The following is a 26,734-nucleotide window of genomic DNA, read 5'->3' as shown; positions in this document are numbered from 1 at the left end:
TTGGCCCTTGAGCACAACATGACTGAGTCATTCAAGAGGGTACAGGTGCAGCTATGCACCCAATTAGACAAGCAATTTTCCAGAGTACATGGGCAGGATCTTCACATTTTTGTGAAAATTTAGTCCTATGTTTCAAAAGTAGACTGCGATACCCACTGAAAAAGCCTGCATTTAAAAAGTAAACAGATCAAGCTGTGCAAGGTTACTCTTCAGACTTGATTTCTCTACAACCTTGTTTATCCAACCCCCTCCCATCAGATGTCAAGCTGATTTGGATGACTTTGCCTTGAAAGGATATTCTTTAGCTTGGGATAAGGAGTCACATTGGTACATCAGGTTACTTTTGGATGTTCTTGCTTAAACCAAGAGTAAGGAAAAACATACTGTTCTCTAAAATAGCCTTGTGATGTCTTAGGACGAGTGAAATTACTACGAGCTCTGGAACCCTAAGCAAAACTTTTGGAGTGAACTACCTTTACACTGCCTTTTGCTATTAGGAAACACACATCTCTCCAACTATTCTACATTCACAGTAATCTCTCTGGGTAGTTCATACACCTACAGAAGGGGAAATAGGAGGCTGTGGAGGAACTGCTCTGACTCAGCTTCCTTACTCTGACCTATGTTACTGCTCTTTCTTTGCTTTTTCCAATTTCTTAATTCAGATTAGATCAACCTGTAACCGGAGCCTATTAAGTGATCTCCAGCAACTGTCTCCAAGTTGGAAGTGCTAGCCAAAGAATTTCAGTGATTGCGTTTTGTGTACTTACACCTGTGGGACCAGCGCTCTCTATTTAATGAGCCAGCTGCTTGTCTGATTGCTTCCCTGGATGGCCAAGTCACTGCAGAAGTTTCTTGAAAGGTAATTAAGCCTTCATTATTTCAACACTTCTCCATCTTACAGACCCTTCCACTGCACAATTTTGAAATTTGTTTTTTAAAAAATAGGTAATACATGTAGGGTTCAAAATTCAAAAAATACTAAAAAGATATGATCTAAGAGATGTATCCTTCTCACTTGTTATGGAGTCAGCCCTCCAACTCCCCAACTCAAAGGCAACCAACCATGGGTCCAGTTTCCTGTGGCTCCTTCCAAAGATATTCTGTGCATATCACAAGCACAAACACACACATTCTTTTTTATGCCAATGAATGTCATTTGCCTCTGTCACTTGATAAAGCAGCACATAGGGCTGCGCGCAGTGGCTCACACCTGTAATCCCAGCACCTTGGGAGGCCGAGGCGGGTGGATCACGAGGTCAGGAGATTGAGACCATCCTGGCTAACACAGTGAAACCACATCTGTACTAAAAATAGAAAAAATTAGCTGGGCGTGGTGGCGGGCGTCTGTAGTCCCAGCTACTCAGGAGGCTGAGGCAGGAGAATGGTGTGAACCTGGGAGGTGGAGTTTGCAGTGAGCTGAGATCGCGCCACTGCACCCCAGCACCCCAACCTGGGCTACAGAGCGAGATTCCGCCTTAAAAAAAAAAGAAAGCAGCACATAGAAGACACTCTCAACTTTTAAAAGGCTGCACAGTATTTCAATGTCATGAATGTATCTTATTTATTTAACTATTCCAGTCTGACAGACAGTTTGATACCATGTTACACTGGTACAGTAAGTTACTTTTGGACATTCTTCCTTAAACCAATAGTAGGGAGAAACATACTATTCTCTAAAATAGTCCTGTGATGTTTTAGGACAAATGAAATTACTACGAACTCTGGAACCCTAAGCAAAACTTCTGGAGTGAGCTACCTTTTCACTACCTTTTGCTACTAACATGACTATTCTTGCACGTCTCCTACATGTGGACATAACACACAGTATAAATTCATTTTGTCAAACTGCTCTCCATGGAAGTTGTTATATCAATTTATACTCCCACCAGTGTTTGAGAGCTTACGTTTCTACAGTCTTAGGAAGAGGCCAGGTGCAGTGGCTCATGCCTATAATTGCAGCACTTTGGAAGGCCAAGGCAGGTGGATTGTTTCAGCCCAGGAGTTCAAGACCAGCCTGGGCAACCTAGTGAAACCCTGTCTCTACAAAAAATACAAAAAGGAGCTGGGCATGCTGACTATTCAGGCTATTCAGCTATTCAGGAGCCTGAGGTGGGAGGATCACTGGAGCCTAGGAGGCTGACGTTGCAGTCAGCCATGATCATGCCACTGCACTCCAGCCTGGGCAACAGAGCAAGACCTGGTCTCAAAAATAAATAAATAAATAAAATCAAAACAAAATGGAATCAACAAATTTTTCATTTTTGCCAAAATGTACATGGAAAATGGTATCTCATTGTAATTTTAGCTTGAATTTGTGTGTGGCTTTTAGCACTTTTTATCATATGTGCAGGAGCCATATGTCCTTTGCTGTAAACTGTCTCTGAATATTTTTTTACCAGGGCTTTTGTTCATTTTCATATTGATTTGTAAGAGTTCTGTATATATGAAGGGCATCCCTTATTTTGTGACTAAAATGAATTGCAAATTTTCTCTCTGGTTTTTTGGCTTACCTGTTGGCTTCACTTATGACAGTTTTACATTCTTTGCAGAAAATTTTTACATTTTTAAGCACTATCTTGACTTATTATCCTAATAATTTTTCAAATGGAAAAATAATTTTATCAAGGAAAAAGTTATTGCCAATGTAAAAGAATTTCCATGTTTATGCATTGTTTTAATTTTAAAAAACTATTGACAGAAAATAAGGTATTTTCCTCAAATAGAATATCTTTTGCTGCTTTGTTCAGTATACTTTTTAAAGGTTGAGGGGTAGAAAGACTAAGTGAAAAAATTACCTAAGAAGAGAAGTAGTTTAATGATCATAACATTTAATTCTGGCAACAGACAAATTAATGAAAAATAAAAAATAAAAAATATAAAATATGACTTCAAAAAACTTAGCTCAATTTTCTATCATTTGTCATGTACTGTAAGTCAGTTTTCTAAATAGAATTATAGTCCTTTATTATAAACCCCTAATGGTACTGTAGTATTCTCTTTAAAATGCTCAGGGAAAAAAGGTTCTTTTTCTGTCTGCCTTCTCTGTATTTAAGCCATAGGTAATTTTTAAACTAAAAGCCTATAATAGGTATAAATGTAATAGTTAACTGACCTTGTTTACTGATGTCCTTTTCATGTTCAAGATTAAAAGCCTATCCTAAAAAACTGACAATAGAAGCAAAAGAATAGATATAATAATATTCTATTTTTTGAACAAAGGATGTTCCAAAATTAATTCTTTAAAAGAACCACATGATTCTTATCATGTTCCTATAAAAATTCCAGTAACTTCATAATTTAGTATTATGCTCTATTCATAGAATAAAAGTAAAAGAGATTTTGATGTAAAATGCATGTATAAATTCTTAATGAAGACACATTACAGATTCTTTATATTACTATTTGAGAACACAAAGTTATTATTTTGTGCAGAAGATTCTTGGTATATTCTAAGTTCATCAAATTTTTCATTTTTATGAAAACGTTACACAAAAACATTTAAACAGATTTACTTAAAATTGACTTTTCGGCCAGGCACAGTGGCTCACACCTGTAATCCCAAAACTTTGGGAGGCTGAAGCGGGCAGATGACCTGAGGTGAGGAGTTTGAGATAAGCCTGGCCAACGGGGTGAAACCCCGTCTCTACTTAAACTACAAAAATTAACCAGGCGTGGTGGCACGTGCCTGTAATCCCAGCTACTCGGGAAGCTGAGCCATGAGAATAACTTGAACTTGGGAGGTGGAGGTTGCAGTGAGCCAAGATTGTGCCTCTGCACTCCTTCCTGGGCAACAGAGTGAGCTCTCTCTCTCTCAAAAAAAAAAAAAAAAAAAAAAAAATCAAAATTTCAAAGTGCTCTTTAAATATTAAAATAAACTATGGTGGAATGTTTTCTTAGTCAAGAAATCCAGAACAAAACATATGGTGGTAGAACAAAGGAAAAAGGGTGAGTTATAGCAGAGAAGGAAAATGTCAAACAATGCATATATAATTATTTCTTATTACGCATCCATACGTAGTTATTATTTTTTATTCCTAGTTCATCACCATATTCTTTCTTTGAGGAGAAAAATATAGGGTGGTAATTTCAATGATATGAATACTACAAAACAATTCCCTCCCTCCACCTCAGGCATCTAAGATGAAACAATTTTGCATAAACCAAAACAAACATTATAAAGAAAACAAAATGAAAGCACAAACTCTCTTGTACACAAAAGCTTACCTATCTCAAAACTTTATTCTTTCTTTTTTGACATGGGGTCCAGGATTTCACTCTCACCCAGGCTAGAGTGCAGTGGTGCAATCATGGCTCACTGCAGCCTCAATCTCCCAGGCTCAAAGCATCTTCCCCCTTGGGCCTCCTGAGTAGCTGAGACTACAGGCATGTATCACCACGACCGGCTAATCATATAAAATTTTTTTTGTTGCCAGGGCTGGTCTAGACCTCCTAGGCTCAAGTTATCCTCCCGCCTTAGCCTCTCAATGTGCTGGGATTACAGATGTGAGCCACCGCACCCAGTCTCAAATCTTATATTGCTCTCAAAAAATATTGCTTGGATAAAACTTGAAATCATAGGCTGGGCACGGTGGCTCATGCCTGTAATCCCAGCACTTTGAGAGGCCAAGATGGGCTGATGGCTTGAACCCAGGAGTTCAAGACCAGCCTAGGCAACATGGCGAAAACCCTGTCACTACAAAAAATATAAAAATTAGCCAGACATGGTAGCATGCCCCTACAGTCTCAACTACTTGGGGGGCTGAGGTGCTCTCCCCCATGTTACCACATTCTAATGTTTTTCCTCATTTATTTATACAATAATTTTGAGGCAAGTTCTGGCTTATATATAGTAAAATATATGTTCTAAGCTGTGACTCATCAGTCATCTCCCCCAAGAGGAACTTCTTTCATCTTCCCCCAGATCCTTCCCTTCCCCCAAGCAGTTGAATGCCTTTCTTTCTTTCTCATAGATTTAACTGGTTGATGGCACCTCTATTAATGCATTTATTACATTATTTTAATTACTTCCAACTCTCCCTTCCTTTATAAGTACAGATTGTTTACATGGATATCTCCAAGGCCAGCTGCCTTTATTTTTTTCCCTGACAAAATATTATATGTAGAATTAGCTATTTTTCATTGCTTGCTTGGAATATGTTCTAGAAGTAAAAATAGTAGACCAAAGAATATGAATGTTTCTAAAGGTCTCTGATAAATGTTATCATATATACCCATTTAATTCATCTTTAAATTACTGACATTTAGGCCAACAACTACTGTTTGATATTGATACAACGATAGAGACAGGAGGCAGAGAAATTCTAGGCAGACAGGTGTGGGTCCCTGGTGAAGTTCCACCCTCAAGCTGAAAAGCCTGAGACCGTGGCCCAAAGTGAGAACTTCTCTCCCTGTTTTCCAGCTCAGATGTTGCCTTTTCCTAAACTACCCATGGCCCCACCCCGCCTCATCCTGTGCCTATAAAGACCCCAGACTCAATCAGCAGAGAGGAGAAGCAGCTGAATGTTAGAGAGAAGTGACTTGACTTCAGAGGGACAGCTTGATGGAGTAACTTCGGAGAAAATCCAGCCCGACTTCAGGGGAAGATCATCTACCCCTCCTCTGTCCCCTTTTCAGCTCCCCTCTCTTCCCACTGAGAGCCACTTTCATCGGCAATAAAATCATCCCTGCATTTACTATCCTTCAATTAGTTCATGTGACCTCATTTTTCCTGGACACCAGACAAAAGCTCAGGAGCCATGTGTGTGGATACAAAAGGCTGTTACACTGGCCCTTTGCCCTCGCTGGTGGAGGGCAGCCGCAGGCCCACTGAGCTGTTAACACTTAAGCCGCCTGTGGAGAGCAGAGCTAAAAGAGCACTGTAACATGCCCTCTGGGGCTTTGGGAGTCACAGGCACCCCTCCTGGATGCTGCCATGGGGCCTGCACAGAGTTCGTTCCTGCTGGTGCCCAAAAGCACTTGCTCTGGCTCCTGCACCCATTCACCTGTGCACGCCCTCCTACGAGGTGTGGAAGGCAACAGGCCCAAATGAGTGGAGTTTGATCCCACTGGCGCCATAACGGCTGGTCAGTTCCAGTGCTCCTGCACTACAGTTCCCACCTCCTTCGCTCGTGTGCTCCCTCCCACAAGGAGTTGAGAGCTATAGGCTGATTAAACAAGGCAGCTCGTCGCAAAGGGGTCCTGCAAAGGGGTCAGGGAAATATCTTGCTTCAATATCATTTGAAAGGTAAGATATATTCACCATAGTAATAAAGAAATACCTAAATACTTATATAAATATTCAAGACTAAATACTTCTGATACAACAGAGCCAAGGTTCTGAATAACCCAGGTATTTAACCATTTGAGGAAATGCCATACTGTTTTCCAAAGCAGCTGTACCCTTTTACATTCCCACCAATAGCATTTGAAGGTTTCAATTTCTCCACCTTTTTGCCAACACTTTTTTTTTTTTTTTTTTTTTTTTTGAGACGGAGTCTCGCTCTGTCACCCAGGCTGGAGTGCGATCTCGGCTCACTGCAAGCTCCACCTCCCGGGTTCATGCCATTCTCCTGCCTTAGCCTCCCAAGGCGCTGGGACTACAGCCGCCCGACACCACACCTGGCTAATTTTGTTTTTGTATTTTTAGTAGAGACGGGGTTTCACTGTGTTAGCCAAGAAGGTCTCCAACTCCTGACCTCGTGATCCACCTGCCTCAGCCTCCCAAAGTGCTGGGATTACAGGCATGAGCCACTGCACCTGGCCTGCCAACACTTGTTATTACCTGACTTTTAAAAGTAGAGCTATGTAGTGGGTGCAAAGGACAATCTCACTGTGGTTTTGATTTGCATCTGGATCCCTCCATGCCTTATGATGCAGAACATCTCTATATGTGCTTCCTGGCAATTGCATATATTCTTTGGAGAAACGTCTATTCAGATCTTTTGCCTATTTTTAGAGTGGGCTGTTTTTATTGTTAAGTTGTAAGTGTTCTTTATGTATTTTAAACACAAGTGCTTTACTGAAAATTTCATTTGCAAATATTTTTTCCCATTCTGTGGTTTGTCTTCAATTTCCTGTTAGTGTCCTTTGAAGCAAACGTTTTAATCTTGATGTTGAACAATTCATCTATTTTTAAAGATGTTTTGCCTCTTATATTTAGGTCTTCAATCCATTTTGGATTAATTTTTGTATACTAACTCAATATGAGGTAGGGGTTCTACTTCATTCCTTTACATGTGAACCCCGGTGTTTCGACACCATTTGTTGAAGAGATTATTCTTTCTACCATTGAATTATTTTGGCACCTTTGTCAAAGATCAATTGACCATACATTTTTGGGCTTATTTCTGGATTCTCAATTCTATTCTGTTGATTTATATGACAATTGTTTTGCAAGTACTACACTGTATTTGATTACAAGTCTGTTTGTAATAAGTTCTGAAAGATGGAAATATGAGATCCAATTCTGGATTTTTGTGGGTTTGTTTGGTTGGTTGGTTTTGAGACAGAGTTTTGCTCTGTATCCCAGGCTGGAGTGCAGTGGTGTGATCAGAGCTCACTGCAACCTCCACCTCCTGGGCTCAAGCTATCCTCTAACCCCAGCCTTCTAGGTACCTGGGACTAGACGCACATGCTACCATCAGCTAAAAAAAACTTTTTTGTAGAGATGGGGGCCTCACTATATTTCTCAGGCTGGTCTTGAACTCTTGGGCTCAAGTCATCCTCCTGCCTTGGCCTCCCAAAGTGTTGGGATTACAGGTCTGAGCCAATGTGACTGGCGTGTTTTTTTTGTTTGTTTTTTTCGTGTGTGTGTGTGGGGGTGGGGATGTGTCTGTGTGTTTAGATTACTTTGGCTATTCTGGGTCCCTTAAGTTTCCATATTTTCCAAATTTTAGGATCAGCTTGTCAATTTCTGATAAAAATACAGCTTGGACTTCGGCAGGAATTGTGTTGCATCTTTAGACTAATTTGGGAATTACATGATTTGGGTGTGTCCCCACCCAAATTGCATGTTGAATTGTAGCTCCCATAATTCCCACGTGTGTGGGAGGGACCCAGTGGGAGGAAACTGAATCATGGGGGCGGGTCTTTCCCATGTGGTTCCTGTGATAGTGAATAAGTCTCAGGAGGTCTGATGGTTTTATAAAGGGGAGTTCCCCTGCAAGAGCTCTCTCTTGCCTGCTGCCATGTAAGATGTCCCTCTGCTCTTCCTTCATATTCTGCCATGATTATGAGGCCTCCCCAGCCATATGGAACTGTGAGTTCATTAAAGCTCTTTCATTTATAAACTACTCAGTCTTGGATATGTCTTCATTAGCAGTGTGAGAACAGACTAATACAGGGAAGCAGTGCCATCTTAAGTTTTTCAATTCACAAATATAAGAAACTTTCCATTTATCTGGATTTTCCTTAATTTCTTTTTTCAGTGGTTTGTTTCACAATACAAGTTTTATACTTCTTTTGTTAAATTTACTAACATCAGTGTCAGCACACGCAACCCCAGGGCCCAAGGACAGACATACTCAGCCCACCACTGCCACCATTAGGGCCCAAAGACTGGCCCATGTGGCATCCTTGTCCCCAGAAAACCTCATTACAGCCTCTACCAATAACAGTACCCTAAGCCACTAAAGAAATCACAGATACCACCGATACTGTTTACAGCCAAAGAAATCATACAGTGACCACTACACTATCACATGCACCCAGAATCAAAGCCAAAGGGTCCTACTCAGCCAACAGCATGGATACATCTTCAGGAAAAAGTCTTCCCCTATGAAAGCAAATTCTAAAATTGGAAGAAGCGAATATTACCCTAGATGTTCAGATATCAACGTAAGGACACAGGAAACATGAAAAAGCAAGGGAATATGATACCTCCAAAGGAATACAATAATTCTGCAGCAACAGATCCCATCCAAAAGAAATTCACAACATTTCAGAAAAATAATTAAAAATTTTGATATTAAAAATACTCAGTGAGACACAAGAGTAATGTGAAAAACAACACAAAAAAATCAGAAAGACAATTAAGGATATAAATGAGAAATTTACCAAAAAGATGGGTATCATAAAAAAGAATCAGACATATTCTGGAATGAAGAATTCACTGAATGAAATGCAAAATGCATTCAAAAGCTTCAACAGACTAGATCAAGCAGAAAAAAGGATCTCAAAGCATGAAGAGAAGTCTTTTGAAATAATGCAGTCAGACAAAAAATTTTTTAAGTAATTTTAAAACATAGAGAAAGCTTTCATGATATATGGGACACAATAAAGTAACCAAATATCAAGATTATCAGTATCCCAAAAGGCAAAGAAATAATGAAAGGATTTGAAACTCTATTTAATGAAATAATAACTGAAAACTCCCCAAGTCTAGTGAGAGATACAGATATCCAGATACAGAAGGTCCAGAAATCCTCAACCAGATTCAATGCAAAACAGTATCTCTTCCATGATACATTATAGTCAAACTATCTAAAGCCAAATACAGAGTTTTAAAAACTGTAAGAGAAAAGTATCTAGTCATCTATAAAGGAAGTCCCATCAGACTAACAGTGGACATCTTAGCAGAAACCTCACATACCAGGGGAGAATGGAATCGTATTTTCAAAGGGCTGAAAGAAAAACACTGCCACTCAGTGGTACTATACCCAGTAATAATATCCTTCATTAATGAAGGAGAAATAAAGTCTTTCCCAGACAAGCAAATGCTGAAATTGACCAGTGGAATGCATTACCACTATATCCGCCCTATAAGAAATGTTCAAGGGAGTCCTAAACCTGGAAGCAAAAGGACAACATACACCATCATGAAAACATGTGCAAGTATAAAACCTACTGATAAGGCAAACACACAAATGAGGAACAGAAAAGACTCAAATGTTGCCACTGAAGGAAAACACCAACTACAAAGATAAACAATATAAAATAGGAAGGAACAAGGAACATATAAAACAACCAGAAAGCAATTAATGATATGACAGGAACAAAACCTCATATATCAATAATAACCCTGAATGTAGATGGATTAAATGCTCCACTTAAAAGATGGAGGCTGGCGGCCAGGCACAGTGGCTCACGCCTGTAATCCCAACACTTTGGGAGGCCGAGGCGGGTGGATCACGAGGTCAGGAGATCAAGACCATCCTGGCTAACACGGTGAAACCCTGTCTCTACTAAAAATACAAAAAATTAGCCGGGGGTGGTAGCAGGTGCCTGTAGTCCCAGATACTCGGGAGGCTGAGGCAGGAGAATGGCATGAACCTGGGAGGTAGAGCTTGCAGTGAGCTGAGATCATGCCACTGCACTCCAGCCTGGGTGACAGAGCGAGACCCTGTCTCAAAAAAAAAAAAAAAAAAAAAGATGGAGGCTGGCTGACTGAATAAACATATGACCCAAATATATGATGCCTGCAAGAAACACACTTCACCCTTAAAGACACAAATAGTCTGAAAGTAAAGGGATGGAAAAAATTGTTCCATCCAAATGGAAACCAAAAACAAGCAGGAATAGCTATACTGTTATCACATAAAACAGCTTTAAGTCAAAAACAGTAAAAAGACATTTTTATCAAGTGGCTGGCAAGATGGCTGAACAGGAACAGCTCCGGTCTGCGGCTCCCCACGAGATCAACACAGAAGGCGGGTGATTTCTGCATTTCCAACTGAGGTACCCAGCTCATCTCACTGGGACTGGTTAGACAGTGGGTGCAGCCCACAAAGGGCAAGCTGAAGCGTGGTGGGGCATTGCCTCACCCAGGCAGCACAAGGGGTCGGGGAACTCCCTCCCCTAGTCAAGGGAAGCCGTGAGGGACTGTGCCATGAGGGACGGGCGGTGCTATTCAGCCCAGATACTATGCTTTTCCCACGGTCTTCACAACCCCGCAGACCAGGAGATTCCCTCTGATGCCTACACCACCAAGGCCCTGGGTTTCAATCACAAAACTGGGCGGCTGTTTGTGCAAGCTAGCTGTAGGAGTTTTTTTTCATACCCCAGTGGTGCCTGGAACAACCAGCGAAACAGAACCATTCACTCCCCTGGAAACGGGGCTGAAGCCAAGGAGCCAAGTGGTCTTGCTCAGCAGATCCCACCCCCATGGAGCCCAGCAAGCTAAGATCCACTGGCTTGAAATTCTCACTGCCAGCACAGCAGTCTGAAGTCAACCTGGCAGGGAGGGTCATCTACCATTATTGAGGCTTGAGTAGGTGGTTTTCCCCTCAGAGAATAAACAAAGCCATGGCAGCTTGGCAAAGCTGCTGTCACCAGACTGTCTCTCTAGATTCCTCCTCTCTAGGCAGGGCATCTCTGAAAGAAAGGCAGCCCCAGTCAGGGGCTTATAGATAAAACTCCTATCTCCCTGGGAGAGAGCACCTAGGGGAAGGGGCGGCTGTGGGCGCAGCTTCAGCAGACTTAAGCGTTCCTGCCTGCCGGCTCTGAAGAGAGCAGCAGATCTCCTAGCACAGCACTCCAGCTCTGTTAAGGGATAGACTGCCTCCTCAAGTGGGTCCCTTACCCCAATGCCTCCTGACTGGGAGACACCTCCCCACAGGGGTTGACAGACACCTCACACAGGAGAGCTCCAGCTGGCATCTGGCAGGTGCCCCTCTGGGATGAAGCTTTCAGAGGAAGGAACAGGCAGCAATCTTTGCTGTTCTGCAGCCTCTGCTAGTGATACCCAGGCAAACAGGGTCTGGAGTGGACCTCCACCAAACTCCAGCAGACCTACAGCAGACGGGCCTGTTAGAAGGAAAACTAACAAACAGAAAGGAACAGCATCAGCATCAACATCAACAAAAAGGAGGTCCACACAAAAACCCCATCTGAAGGTCAACAACATCAAAGACAAAAGGTAGATAAATCCACAAAGATGAGGAAAAACCAGTGCATCTTCCTCTATCCCTTTATTTTTAGCCTATGTGTGTCTTTGCATGTGAGATGGGTCTCCTGAATACAGCACACTGTTGGCTCTTGACTCTATCCAATTTGCCAGTCTGTGTCTTTTAATTGGGGCATTTAGCCCGTTTACATTTAAGGTTAATATTGTAATGTGTGAATTTGATCCTGTCATTATAATGCTAGCTGGTTATTTTGCCCATTAGTTGATGCAGTTTCTTCATAGTGTCAATGGACTTTACAATTTGGTATGTTTTTGCAGTGGCTGGTACCGGTTTTTCCTTTCCATATTTAGTGCTTCCTTCAGGAGCTCTTGTAAGGCAGGCCTGGTGGTAAAAGGATCAATGCAACAAGAAGGGCTAACTATCCTAAATATATATGAACCCAATACAGGAGCACACAGATTCATAAAGCAAGTTCTTAGAGACTAAAAAGAGACTTAGACTCCCATACAATAATAGTGGGAGATTTTAACAACCCCACTGTCAATATTAGATCAATGAGACAGAAAATTAACAAGGATATTCAGGACTTGAACTCAGCTCTGGACCAAGCGGACCTAATAGACATCTACAGAACTCTACACCCCAAATCAACAGAATATACATTCTTCTCAGCACCACATCGCACTTATTCAAAAATCAACCACATAATTGGAAGTAAAACACTCCTCAGCAAATGCAAAAGAATGGAAATCATAACAAACAGTCTCTCAGACCACAATGCAATCAAATTAGAACTCAGGATTAAGAAACTCACTCAAAACCACACAACTACATGGAAACTGAACAACCTGCTCCTGAATGACTGCTGGGTAAATATCAAAATTAAGGCACAAATAAATAAGTTCTTTGAAACCAATGAGAACAAAGACACAATGTACCAGAATCTCTGGGATACAGCTAAAGTAGTGTTTAGAGGGAAATTTATAGCACTAAATGCCCACAGGAGAAAGCAGGAAAGATCTAAAATCGACACCCTAACATCACAATTAAAAGAACCAGAGAAGCAAGAGCAAACAAATTCAAAAGCTAGCAGAAGACAAGAAATAACTTAAGATCAGAGCAGAACTGAAGGAGATAGAGACACGAAAAACCCTTAGGTCCTTACAAAAATTTTTATCATTGGCCCACTGTAACAATTCAGTATACAGGATCATCTATAATTGCTTTCTAGTTTATTAGTAGTAAACATGAAACATCAGGCAAAATTTTTCAAAAAGTGCATGTATAGTGCTCATTTTTCCATCGCTAGGAAGCCCAAATTTCTAACTAATTTTCTTAAACATCAGGACTACTCTGACATTCTTCTTTCAACTCTTTCTTTCAAGTGAATCACATTCAATGTGAATTTAGCTTTTCACCATCTTTAAGATATTAACTGTGTTAATATTTTAATTCATCATGAACTTATTTTCTTTCTCCTGAGTGGATGGACCATAGGTGCGCACCACTGCACCTGGCCAAAAACTATTTTGACCAGTTTTGTGTTATACTGAGCAAGAGAGAAATGGAAAACATCCTGGGAATCCAGAAGGGAATCATGAAAATAATTATAATAAAAATCAGTTTGTTATTTGGGCTTATCACCATGACAAGCTGAATAATATTTCTACTTTGTGTCTAGCAGGTTTTATACTATCAATTAATTCTGTCATTCATTCAGACAGCTGTATTCAGAAATCAGAATAAAGACCTAAAACACATAAAATACTTCACTTCTCCTACGATTAACACTTCACTTAACTTTCATTTCTACCATGCATTCATTTCCAAGAATTTTCATACCTCCTTTTTTATTTTCTTTTCTTTTCTTTTTTTTTTGAGAGACAGTCTCACTCTGTCATGCAGGCTAGAGTGCAGTGGCGTGATCTCAGCTCACTGCAACCTCCACCTCCTGTGTTCAAGTGATTCTCCTGCCTCAGCCTCTCAAGTAGCTGGGATTACAGGCGCGTGCTACCACACTTGGCTAATTTTTGTATTTTTAGTAGAGACAGGGTTTGACTATGTTGGCCAGGCTGGTCTCGAACTCCTGACCTCAGGTGATCCACCCACCTCAGCATCCCAAAGTGCTGGGATTACAGGTGTGAGCCACTGCACCTGGCCACAACCCTCCTTTTAAGTTTTTCATTATAAATACTGATTTGAATTGTTTTGTGTATGTTTTACTTGTGGTAAAATACATATAAAATTTACCATCTTAACCATTTTTAAGTGTACAGTTCAGTGGTATTAAATACATTTGCATTTTCCTGCTACCATTACCACCATCTACCTCCAGAAAACCTTTCATCTTAAAAAGTGAAACTTTGTATTCTTTAAGCAATAACTCCTCATTCCCCTTCCTCTCTGCCCCTGGCAACCACCATTCTAGTTTCTGTCTCTATCAGTCTGACTACTCCAGGTACCTCATATAAGTGGAATCGTACAGTATTTGTCCTTTTGTGCCTGGCTTATAACCTAGCATAATGTCCTCAAGATTCATCTGTGTTATATAGCACATGTCAGAATTACCAGCTTTCTAAGGTTACTATATAATTCTACTTTTAAGTTTTTGAGGAACCATTATACTTTTTTTTCGAAAGTAACCACATCATTTTATATTCCTACCAACTGTGCACAAGGGGTCCAGCTTCTCCACACCCTCACTGGTATTTATTTTCTGTTTATTTGATAGTAGCCATTCTAACGGGTGGGAGGTAGTATGTCATTGTAGGTTTAATGATTAGTGATATTGAGCATCTTGTCATGTGCTTACTTGGCCATGCATATATCTTCTTTGGAGAAGTGTCTATGAAAGTCCTTTGCCCATTTTTAATTGTTTTTTGCTATTGAGTTGAAAAATTTCTTTATATATTCCAGATAGTAAACTCTTATCAGGGCTGGGCGTGGTGACTCACACCCGTAATCCCAGCACTTTGGGAGGCCGAAGTGGGCGGATCACCTGAGGTCAGGAGTTCGAGACCAGCCTGGCCAACATGGTGAAACACTATCTCTACTAAAAATACAAAAAAAATTAGCCAAGTGTGGTGGCATGTGCCTGTAATCCTAGCTACTTGGGAGGCTGAGGCAGAAGAATCACTTGAACCTGGGAGGCAGAGGCTACAGAGAGCCAAGATTGTGCCACTGCACTCCAGCCTGGGTGACAGAGCGAGACTCTCTCTCTCTCAAAAAAAAAAAAAAAAAAAACCTCTTATCATCTATGTGATTTGTAAATATTTTCTCCCATTCTGTGGGTTGCCTTCTCACTCTGTTGATTGTACTCTGACAGAGTGGTTACTTTGGAAAAAAACAGAGTAAGAAGGCAACCCACAGAATGGGAGAAAATATTTGCATCTTACTCTGTTGATTGTCAAAGTACAGACAATCAATGGAGTAAGAAGGCAACCCACAGAATGGGGGAAAACATTTGCATGAACATTTATATATTTATAGTGTTTATAATGAAAAATTTTAAAGGAGGGATGAAAATTCTGAGACAATATTCTCGTTTCATGTATAGAAGTGTTTAACTCTCACATAGTCCAATTTATCTTTTGTTGCCTGTGCTTTTAGTGTCATGTCTAAGAAACCATTGCCAAATCCAATACCATGAAGGTTTTCCCCTATGTTTTCTTCTGGTTTTTTTGTTTTGTTTTGTTTTTGAGACAGGGTCTCACTCTGTCACCTAGAATGGAGTGCAGTGGCACGATCTCAGCTTACTACAACCTTTGCCTACTGAGTTGAAGAGATTCTCCTGCCTCAGCATCCTGAGTAGCTGGGATTACAGGTGTGTGCCACACACCACCAAGCCCAGCTAATGTTTGTATTTTTAGTAGAGATGGGGTTTCACCATATTGCCCAGGCTGTTCTTGAACTCCTGAGCTCAAGTGATCCACCCACCTTGGCCTCCCAAAGTGCTGAGATTACAGGCGTGAGCCACTGTGCCCAGCCTTCCCCTGTGTTTTCTTCTAAGAATTTTATAGCATTAGCTCTTACATTTAGGTCTTTGATCCATTTTGAGTTAGTTTTGTATATAGAGTAAGAAAAGGACCCAAATTCATTCATGTTGAAAAGGCTGTCTTTTCTCCACTGAATATTTTAGAAACTCTTGTCAAAAGCCATTTGACCATAAATACAAGGGTTTATTTATGGGCTCTCTATCCTAGTCCATTGGTCTATATATGTGCAGTACCACACTGTTTTGAAAACTGTGGTTTTGTAATAAGTTTTGAGATGAGGAGGTATAAGGCTTTCAACTTTCTTCTTCTATTTCAGGATTGTTTTGACTATTTGGGACCCCCTTGAAATTGCATGAATTTTAGAATAAATTTATCTATATCTGCAACAAAATGTATTTGGGGATTTTGATAGGGATGGCATTGTATCTGTAGATCACTTCAGGTAGTACTGACATTTCCTTCTTTCATTTTTCTTTTGTTCACCAGAGATGGAGTCTTGCTGTGTTGCACAGGCTGGGCACAAAGTCCTGGGCTCAAGTGAACCTACTGTCTCAGCCTCCCAAGTAGCTGAGAGGTACTGATATTTTAACCATATTAGGTCTTCTAGTCCCTGACACAAGATATCCTTCCATATATTTGTGTCTTTTTTAAGCTCTTTCAGCAACATTTTATAGTTTTCAGTGTGCAAGCCTTTGGCCTCCTTGGTTAAATATATTTCTAAGTATTTTAGTCTTTTTGATTCTATTGTAAATGAAATTGTTTTGCCTGGAATTTACATAAATGGTGCCATTATGTATATTGCTGCAACTTTCCTTTTTACCATTATTGTGGTATATACATCTGTACCAAAAGTCTTAACAACACGTACAGGAAGGACACACAGCATTATCAGGTTAGCTGCCACCACTTGGGAGAAAGTAGAACAGGATGATGTAAAGAAAGGACTTCGTTTAATCTATGTATTTTTCTTTTTAAGTAGGAGACCTGTATGGAAAATCTGCAACATCTGCTGTACTTTCCTTATGAGAAATATCTTATAATTTAAACTTCTAAAAATTAAACAGAAGAACTCCGGAAATGTAGGGCGCCTAAAGCTTTACTGTGTGCTCAATAAAGCCTTTGCCTGCACTATCTCCAGAGTCATTAACCCAGACCAGCTTGTCACCTGTAGGCTAATTTTTTTCTTGATGTGACAGTGGGTGATCTGGGAAACTAAGTTAACAATCACAGCTCTCCCGTCTATGACCCTAAAAGCAGACAATAGAGCCATACTACTGAAATCTTTCTACCAATGAGCCTTTACTTCACCATGCTGTTCAACCTGCCTCCTTTCATAATACTGATGTCAAATGAAAGTAGCTCAATTTAAATATGCCTAGGAAAAAAGGGGCTACACTATCATGTGCATATGCCTTTCATTGGGCTACTGATGCTCTGACAGTAGCTGAGCCAATAAATATAGGAAATCATTTCTGATATTATATACTAAGGTGGATATTTTCCAGGGAAATTTTTAATGCACTAATTTTGATGTGTTTTAAAAACAGCCCTGTTTTCCTCATAAGCTAAAAAGTGAAGCTGGAGATAATTCTACAGAAAAAAATTTAAAAGATACCACGTAGGCAGTCAGGCCAGAGGTCTCTAGTTTTCAACATGGAATCTAAAACAAGCATAAAGAAGCAACGCTCGCCTGTGATCCCAGCACTTTGGGAGGCTGAGACAGGAGGTTCACTTGAGCTCAGGTGTTCGAGACCAGCCTGGCCAACATGGTGAAACCCCATCTCTACTAAAAATACAAAAATTAGTTGGGTGTGGTGGCGTGCACCTGTAGTCCCAGCTACTCAGGAGGCTGAGGCAGGATAAATCACTTGAACCTGGGAGGCAGAGGCTACAGTGAGCCGAGATCACGCCACTGCACTCCACCTGGGCAACAGAGCAAGACTCCATCTCAAAAAAAAAAAAAAAAAAAAAAAAAGAAAAGAAGTAACCGCTCTAAAAAGTAATCTAGACACTTTTCTCTATTAAGGTAAGGCATTACTTAAAAGAACATCGTATCAGAATATCAGATTACAGTAAGGCTTCAGTGGTGACTCAATACAGAACTGAAAATTATGCTAAAGTCTACATTTTTGTAAAGTTAATCTTCCCCCAGAAAAAAAAAATGCTACATTGTAATATTGATACTCTTTACTATTCACTTCCTATAATTTGCTACTCAACCTGATCTCTGGTTAAATGTCCACTTAAAAAGCTGTTTTTCTGAAATGACCATGTCAATAGGTGGAATGCAGAGAGTCACACAAGATCTCATGAGACAGCTGTTTAACTCCATCATAGCTTTCATTTTAAGAGAGCTGAGTGAAGTATCTTTCAGTATCTAACATTTTAGCAATTTTGGCGTATACAGTGAATCACAACATTTAAAGAAAACCAAGGAGACTACTCTTAGTTCATGGACTGACATCATTGATTTGTGAGTCTGACACCACACAAGAATGTCAGCTTCTCCAGGGCAACAGCTTGGAACTGATCTGGCGCACAGTAGGCATGCAACAATTATTTGCGGAATGAATGAATTCTCATGAATCTTCAACTTGTGATATTTTCTCACTGAGATCAAGAAACTGCCGTACCCCTCTCAAGCCACACCAGGTCTTATTTGTGTGAAATTATATTGTTTTGATGTTCATATCCTATTTCAATATTCTGATAAAAATTCACTTGTTTCCCCCAAAACAAAATGACATTTCAATGCAACTTAGCCATAAGAAGAGAAATGTAGATAAACAGAATATTCATTATACTAACTATATATTAATAGCAACCTCGTTGAGTCCAGGCTGAAAATACAAAGGCATACGACTTAAAACAGCAACTCTCAATGGTATTTTTCTGGCACACTCCGATCACAGTTTTAAACATATCACTCATACTACAGTATAAACACTGAAATCTTACTGTAATATTGTTCACTATAGACTAGAATTCCAACTATGGCAGTTCTATCTTGGACCCTATATCCAAGGGGTTTAAGTTCTTTAAAACAAAAAGAATGTCACCACAAGGTAAATTTAGCCTCAAGAATGTCTTGCAGCATGAGATTTAAAGATAATGTTATGTGAGGCTTCAGATTATTTGTTTTAAAAAGATGGTTACCTACCACCACTATCATACATTTGGAATTGTAATTCAAAATGCTCTTCTCTGTAACAAAGGCGAAAGTATTACTTCTCATAGCATAAAAGAAAAATGAATCAAGTATCAGAAAGTGAGTTTAGGATGTGGCTAAATCTAGAAATGTATTTCCTAATAAACATAAAAGAACAAAAATTTCCATTTCCATTCAGCTTCCTAAAGAAGATGAAAAATACATAGAGGTGCTATAAATTCAAAAGATGAGAGTCACTGAACAGCTTAAAAATGGCTTTAAATATTCATAGATAATATCATGATTACCAAGAAAATAAAGAAAGAAAACTCACCGAGAACACTGACCCATTGTTTGATGCTACTACAGTATGAACTTTATCATGCAATTTTATTGAGAGCTCCCAGTTGGCTATGTCTGGTTTAATAACAGGCATTCTGAAGTAGAATGAAAAGAAAAAGAGTTAATAATTTTATATTATTATTTCTCAATAAACTAATTTCCCTTTGATATAAAATGCGCAGGCTAAAACTGCCATTGAATGTATTTGCGAACATTTTAAACACCTATTCTAAGAATCATCATGTAGTCTATGAATCTGAATTGCTTAATTGTTACAGTCATTCACAAATTCATCTGCCTGAAGCAGTATTAGTTTTTTTCAATATTTGGTTACTATTCAAAATGGTTTTTTTAAAAAAAAAATTACAATGAAATAAATAAGTATGCCATGCCTTAAACTTCAGAGACATAAAATGAATTACTGAGTTAGCATGATGGGGCCTGGAGAATCATTTTGTTCTTTATAGGTGATGAGACTAAAAATGTATTAAACAATGAACCTCTCTACATTATTCTACTTATAAGATAATACAGAATGTTTCTTCATGATGTCAATTAGAAGAGAAATATCTTAGTACATTAGCTAGGATACAATTTTTTTAATTATTATTATTTTTTTGAGACGGAATCTCGCACTGTCGCCCAGGCTGGAGTGCAATGGTGCGATTTCCGCTCACTGCAACCTCTGCCGCCTCCCAGGTTCAAGTGATTCTTCTGCCTCAGCCTCCCGAGTGGCTGGGATTACAGGCGCCCACCACCACGCCCGGCTAATTTTTTGTATTTTTAGTAGAGATGGGGTTTCACTATTTTGGTCAGACTGATCTGGAACTCCTGACCTCATGATCCACCCACCTCGGCTTCCCAAAGTGCTGGGATTATAGGCATGAGCCACTGCACCCGGCCAATATAATTATTTTTTGCAAAAAAAAAAAAAAAACTATACTTATTTTATAATATTACTAAAAATTCACGAAATTTAAAAAACGAATTTAAACATTACTCAGATACCCACTTATTATGTTATTATATAATAGGACAACATCAAAATTTTGCTAAAATAAAGCACAGCCACACACACACACACACACACAAAACCCTAAATGACTTATGAGTTCAACAAACACTAAGTACTTGGCTCTAAGTTTTGGGGCACCACAGAGAAATAAAACACAGTCCTCATCTTGGAAACTTACACACTATTTCTTTTCTAGCCCTGGTTTTCCCCATCACCTAAAACCCCCCAGAAAGGACTCCATATCTATGAACAATGTTAGTCTTATCATACGGGTCTTTTCTTGCATATTATCAGTATTACATGGTTCAGAAAATCTGTATCAAGCAGCCAAAGACAAAAATGTTTTTAGAATATAAATGTTTCCCACGACTTTTTAAAGTAACAAAATTTAATGATTTCAGAATTAACCTAATTTAAGTATTGCATATTTACACTTGTGAAGTAATATTTACCAAGTACTAAACATCAGCATTTTGTAGTATCTGGGCTCCAGCTTAAACCACAGTTCTGAAAAAATGTTCCAAGTTATGTTTTCATTTAAACCCACCAAATTTCAAAAGAAGTCTCTGTGTATTCAGCATTAAAAAAGTCAGAGTCACAAAAACTATGCTTCTAATCAAATCACTTCTAGATTCAATATCTGATCATTAATATTATTAATTTAAGTACATATTTGTATTTGACCTACCACTTCTTGATCTGCATTATTCTGAAGATAAGGATATGTTTTAAATACCATGGAAGTAAAAATAAAAGTAAAAAAATGCATCAACAATAATGCACACTGTACAGACAGGCCTTGACGATTCTTTCTGGCAGTGTGAAAAGAACTGTTTCAGGGGATAGAGCCTCACACAGAAGAGTATGAATGAATGGGGGTGCAGGGGAGTTGAGGGAGACAACACACAGTGGGGAGGGGAGGAGGAGAGGGAAAGAAAAGGAGGTCTGAGCAGAAAGGAAGAAGGGAAGAGAGGGCTTCTGTGCCAGTATTGCCTCTTTTTTTTCTTAGCACCTTTATTCTACAGGGCATTTATTTGTTTATATGTTTGTCTCCCAGTGTCCTGGGGGCTCCTAAAAGACCAAAATCATTCCTTATTTTTGTATCCCCAGCTCCTAGCACAGGATGGAGACAAAGAGATGAGGGATAAGTAGAAAAGACTGTGAGGAGTGTCTACTATGCACCAACCATGTGTAGAAGACGAGGCTGACTTGCCCAGGGGACAGAGCACAGGTGTGACAGGAGGAGCGTGTGCCCCAAGCTCCTGGATACTCCCTGGGTGTCCCTGGACTACACCTATCATCTCGCTAAGACTTCATTTTGCTCACTTCGAATGGGATCAATACTCCAATTTCACAGGGGTGTTGTGATTGCAGAAACAGCCTCACATCTAGATGATCATGCAACTTAGCTTTCTTAAGTCTGTGCTTTCCTCAAGAATTATGTCACTACCTTGCTTATGTTCATTTAATGGTTTTCTACCTCACACCAAGTTAAATCTTTATTAACCTAACTACCATTCAATGCCTTAAAAGTAAGAATCCACCTTTTGCATTCAATTTTATTTCTGCTTATTCTCTGATTCGTCTATCTGGTTAGGACAGACTCTTAAACCAAGCTACCATGAGGCACAGAGCAAGACAGTGGTTTTGAACTCAGGCCTTGATGAGTCACAGAAGCTGGCACAAAACCCGGAGCAAACTGTCTGTCTCAGTTTCCTTATGTATAAAAGATTGTAATAATATCTGCATTGATAGGGAAGTGTTGATTAAATTAGGTGTATACATGCTACAGCTTTTACTATGAGTAGTAGTCCCGGCTCTCGGCCTATATCCTTACTTTCCCCTATAACTGAAACCTCTTTCTTTATAGAAACTTTGGATCCTCATCTCATCTCTCTGCTTCTCACACTAACAGATCTTTCAAGGAAAATATTGCCTCCCTCACGAATTGTTCCTTAATTATAGCATAAACTCAAGAGATCTTTCTTCCATTTAATCTATGTCATATGCTGTAATATTTTTCAAACTGTAGCAGCCTGATGGAGTAGGGATTGAGAATTCCTTCTGTTATATAACAAGTCTCTGCTTCCAGAGGCATTGGAACATTGTTGATCCTGACATCTTGTTCCAACCCAGAACCCACTTTCCCACAGAAAGGGACCTTATAGATGGTGATGAGATAGTTGCCACTCTCCAAAACCTAAGTACTATTTATTTTTCCATTGTTTTATTTTGATTCACATCTGTTTCATATATATTATAATTTGTCCCAGGAGGGGCCTTATGGAAAGAGTACAGGGTTTTGAGTTAAAACATCCAGGTCTAAATCTCAGCCTGTTCTACTAGCAATGTACCTGAGAACTTATTCAATCTGTTTGAACCAACATTTCTACACCTGTAAAAGTGGATCAGAGCTAGGCAAGTGATAGGAAGCTACTGCTTCTTCTACAAACTTAACTCCTGCAGTGGCACTTTTCTAACAATTTTTTGTTTTTCTTTTAAGAAACATGATCTCACTCTGTCACAATGGCTGGAGCGCAGTGGCCCAATCATAGCTCACTGCAGTCTGGAACTCCTGGGCTCAAATGATCCTTCTGCATCAGCCTCCTGAGTGGCTGGGATTACAGGTGTGTGCCACCACCAGATCTGGCTTTTTTTTTTTTAAGAGATGGGGTGGGTCTCTCTATGATGCCCAGACTGGTCTTGAATTCCTGGCCTCAAGGGATCCTCCTGCTTTGTCCTCCCAAAGTACTGGGATTACAGGTGTGAGTCACAGTACCCAGCCTTTTTCAAACAATTTCTTTCAGGGTGATATGTTAACAGAATATAGGAAAAAGGCTTCACTGTGAAAGACCTCTAAATACCAAAAAAGAGTCAAAACTGCGGAATCTATTTATAAGTTCACTCTTCTACAAACAAAATTTGCAAAGATTCCTTCTGGCTTGACATAAGTTTGAAACTAGTTTTGTTCGGGTTTTTAAATAAAATGGATGGGTTAGGCATATATGCCAGTAACTGGCAGATATAAATATGCTCTGCAATAGAAATAAACTATAAATTTAAAAAAATACAAACCTGAAAGAATGCATGCTCTATTTCTGCAAAATCATTGAAAATACATTTATAATACTTACTTTGAAACATTCTTATTAATTTAACCAGCACAGACAGATTTATGATAGTAACAATTACCTATAATTATGTGTTAAATGTTTAGAAAAGAATTATACAGATTCATTAAATTCAAAATAGTCTCAAAGAAGATTTTTATGAACAACTCTCTGACAATAGGGAAAAGATCTTAGAACTTCATTCAACTCACCATAGTAATGATACAGTTTCCCTTAACGAAGTACATTTCTAGTGAAAGATGCTGTCATCTGACCAAAAATTTAATCTGTGCAACTTATTAGTCACCTGCAAAGCTGATACCAATTAAGTTATTTCTTCAACAAACAAAAAACCAAAAACCCCAGTAAAAAAGAATTCACATAAACAGTGACTCACAAAGCAAATAAAATAATAGCTCTAACCCAGGTCTGTCCACTTTATCATCAGGCAGCCAGGATGAATATGCTCAACAAAAATAAATTTTTTATATTTGATGGTGAAAAACTGTCAGCTGATAGTCACTATTAATACTAATACATTTAACTTACTAGCATATTTTACTCAAAAGGGTGCTTTTGAGTAAATACTTTGCTATTACAAGTCATTTGCTAAAAGAAGACTGTATAAACATAAAAACTCTCAGCATCTTCAGTTAGGATTATAAGCATTTTAAACCATAATTATCAGACACTCAAAAAAGCTGGTTTTTGATTGTGCCATCACGTCTTTAGAAGTAAAATACTCAGTTAAAACAATGCTAATGGTCAAGGAATCATTAAGAAATGCTTCATCATAACTTTCACAGTGGGTGGGCTGTAAAATGATCGAGAATAATATGCTGCATTCCAAGGCCACTGAGGTCAGTTTCTGCATACAAATCTTTGCAGGAAGAAAAAGGCCTTCAGAAAGTGGGCCATTCATCTGAACCAAGTTCAGAGAATTTCCAGCACGGTGAAAAGATATGTTATGCAAGCACATAGATGTATTCAGTGGGGGCAGACAGAACCAGCTACATGGAGACTACAAAGGAGCCCTCCCATGGCTCATGAATAAGTCGAGGAAATGATCAGAAAAAAAAAAGGAGAGAGAGATGTTTAGACAGATGGCCCACTTAAAATGCCTGAGACAGGGCATAAGCAATTTTAATGAAACTTTAGATCTAGTATATGAATTGTTTCTTATTTCCCCAGGGTTGGGGAATGGGAGGAACAACTCCCAGGGAAGATAAAAATTCAGCAATTCACTGGAAAACTCACTTTTAGCACGTTGAGATGGAGGAAGAGTTAAGTACAAGTTTTAGTAGTTTTTTTACTAGTGCAATAAATTCAAAAAAAATTCTTCACAGAGCCATCAGTTATTAAAATGAATATAAAAAGCATAGAATGAACAGATTAAAGGAATTTTAAACAGAAGTCTACTGCCAAACCAAACAAAATCTATTATTATGTGAGAACTTACAACACTCCAACATTAAAGTTCATCACTGCAGAAGAAAGATAAAAGCAGCATTTTCAGAGGACCTCTTCAAAGCTAGGAACTGGCGTAGAGGAGGATTAGAATTCTGCCTACATGCAATTGAAAATGTGTATGTTCAAATACATGAGACTGTGTGGAAGAGTCTGTATCACATAATCATGCTGAGAAACAGGGAACACCCCCAAGTTTGGTGTTATTAGCATTACAAATAATTACACAAATGACATCTGAATCTAGGATAGAATACGTAATGTTACTCATAATCTCATATATTTAAATATTATGCACACTCCCTTTCCTTCTTCCACCGATAAGGGCTTAAGGTTCTCAATTTAGACATTGGGCATGATTAGCCAGGAAAGGCACTGTGGCACAGCTGTCACTCCAGCAGACCCCATGTCTCACTGACAAAGTGCAGACCTACAAAAGCTGTGTGACCTCCATCCACAACTCGCTTAGCCTCCTTGTGCCTCAGTTTCCTCATCAGCAAGACAAAGATAATAAGAATGCCTAACCCATATGATGCTTACATGAGATAAAAGGTGTAAAATGCTTAGAGTAGTGTTTGGCACATAAATGCTCAATTAGTTATTATTGTTATCATAATTTGGTGCAGAAATATCTGAAATCCCTCTCTTTTGTTTCAGCAACTGTTTTTTTTTTTTTTAATTTTACTCTTATACAACTAACATACAGTCAAATTCCAAGCTCTTAAGTTCGTCATTCACCCTTCCAGTCACTTGGCTCTGCCTGCCACTAACAACCAGAGATTATTCTTGCCTGTTCTGAGCTTCACATGAACAGACTCCAAAAAAACTGTGGCTTTTTTGACCAAAATAATGTTTTTGAGGTGCATCCATGTTGTTGAATAGTTCATCCTTTTTTTCTTGCTGAGAAGTATTTTATTGCACCAACACACCAAAATGGGTTCATCCTTCTGTGGATAGACATTTTGGTGGTTTCCAGTTTGGGGCTGTTATAAACAAAGCCACTGTAGATGTTCTTTGTACATGGTTGTTTTTTTCCCACTTAAAGAGGTATGTCTTCATTTCTTGTGGGGTAAAAAATCTCGGGAGTAGAAGTCGTAGGCTAAATGTAGGTTTAATTTTATATGAGTTGCTAAATTGTTTTCCAAAAGATTACAACATTTCTATGTTCCCACTGCAATGAGTTACTCTACATCCTTGCCACCATTTGGCATTGTCAGTCTTTCTAATTCTAGCCAGGCTAGAGGCTGGGAAACTGCATCTTATCATAGTTTCATGTATATTTCCCCCATGACTAGTAATGCTGAGGACCTCATGGTGCTCAGTGGCCATTTATATTCAAGTTTTTGCCCATTTTTATTAAGTCATTGGCCTTATTTTTATTGATTTGTGAAAGTTCTTTATTTTGGATACAAGGCCTTTGTCAGATTTATGTGTTGCAAGTATTCTCTTCTGTGGTTTGCTTATGAATTTTCTTAACAATGTCCTTCCTTCAGCAGATTAAAAAAAAAAAGACATTATTTTTTAAAGCAGTGTTAGGTTGACAAAAACTCAACAGAATTTCAATTTCCCACACATCCTCCCCCACATGAATTCCTCTATTATGAACATCTTGCATTTGTGTGTTGTATTTGTTACAATTGATAAGCAAATATCAATACGTTACTGTTAACTAAAGTCCATACATTAAGGTTCACTCTGTGTTATACATTCTGTGGGTTGTGACAAACATCTAATGAAATGTGTCCAGAATTACAGTATCATACAGAGTAGTTTCACTGCCTGCAAGTCCCCTGTTCCACCTATTTATTCCC

At 39.1% G+C, this 26,734-nt stretch overlaps 1 protein-coding gene across 5 annotated transcripts in view; it reads right to left on the bottom strand.

Moving 5' to 3' along the window:
* Nucleotides 1-26,734, bottom strand: part of PCCA (propionyl-CoA carboxylase subunit alpha) — a 461,053-nt gene that overhangs the window by 150,713 nt on the left and 283,606 nt on the right. For all 5 annotated transcript variants that reach the window (XM_024230769.3, XM_054529192.2, XM_054529194.2 and 2 more), the window contains one exon: nt 19,324-19,426. In XM_024230769.3, the coding sequence (XP_024086537.1) occupies nt 19,324-19,426 (103 nt within the window). The remainder of the gene's footprint in view (nt 1-19,323; nt 19,427-26,734) is intronic.

Source organism: Pongo abelii, chromosome 14, assembly GCF_028885655.2.
Source record: "Pongo abelii isolate AG06213 chromosome 14, NHGRI_mPonAbe1-v2.0_pri, whole genome shotgun sequence".
Classification (NCBI taxonomy): domain Eukaryota; kingdom Metazoa; phylum Chordata; class Mammalia; order Primates; family Hominidae; genus Pongo; species Pongo abelii.
This window is presented reverse-complemented; position numbering and strand designations above follow the sequence as displayed.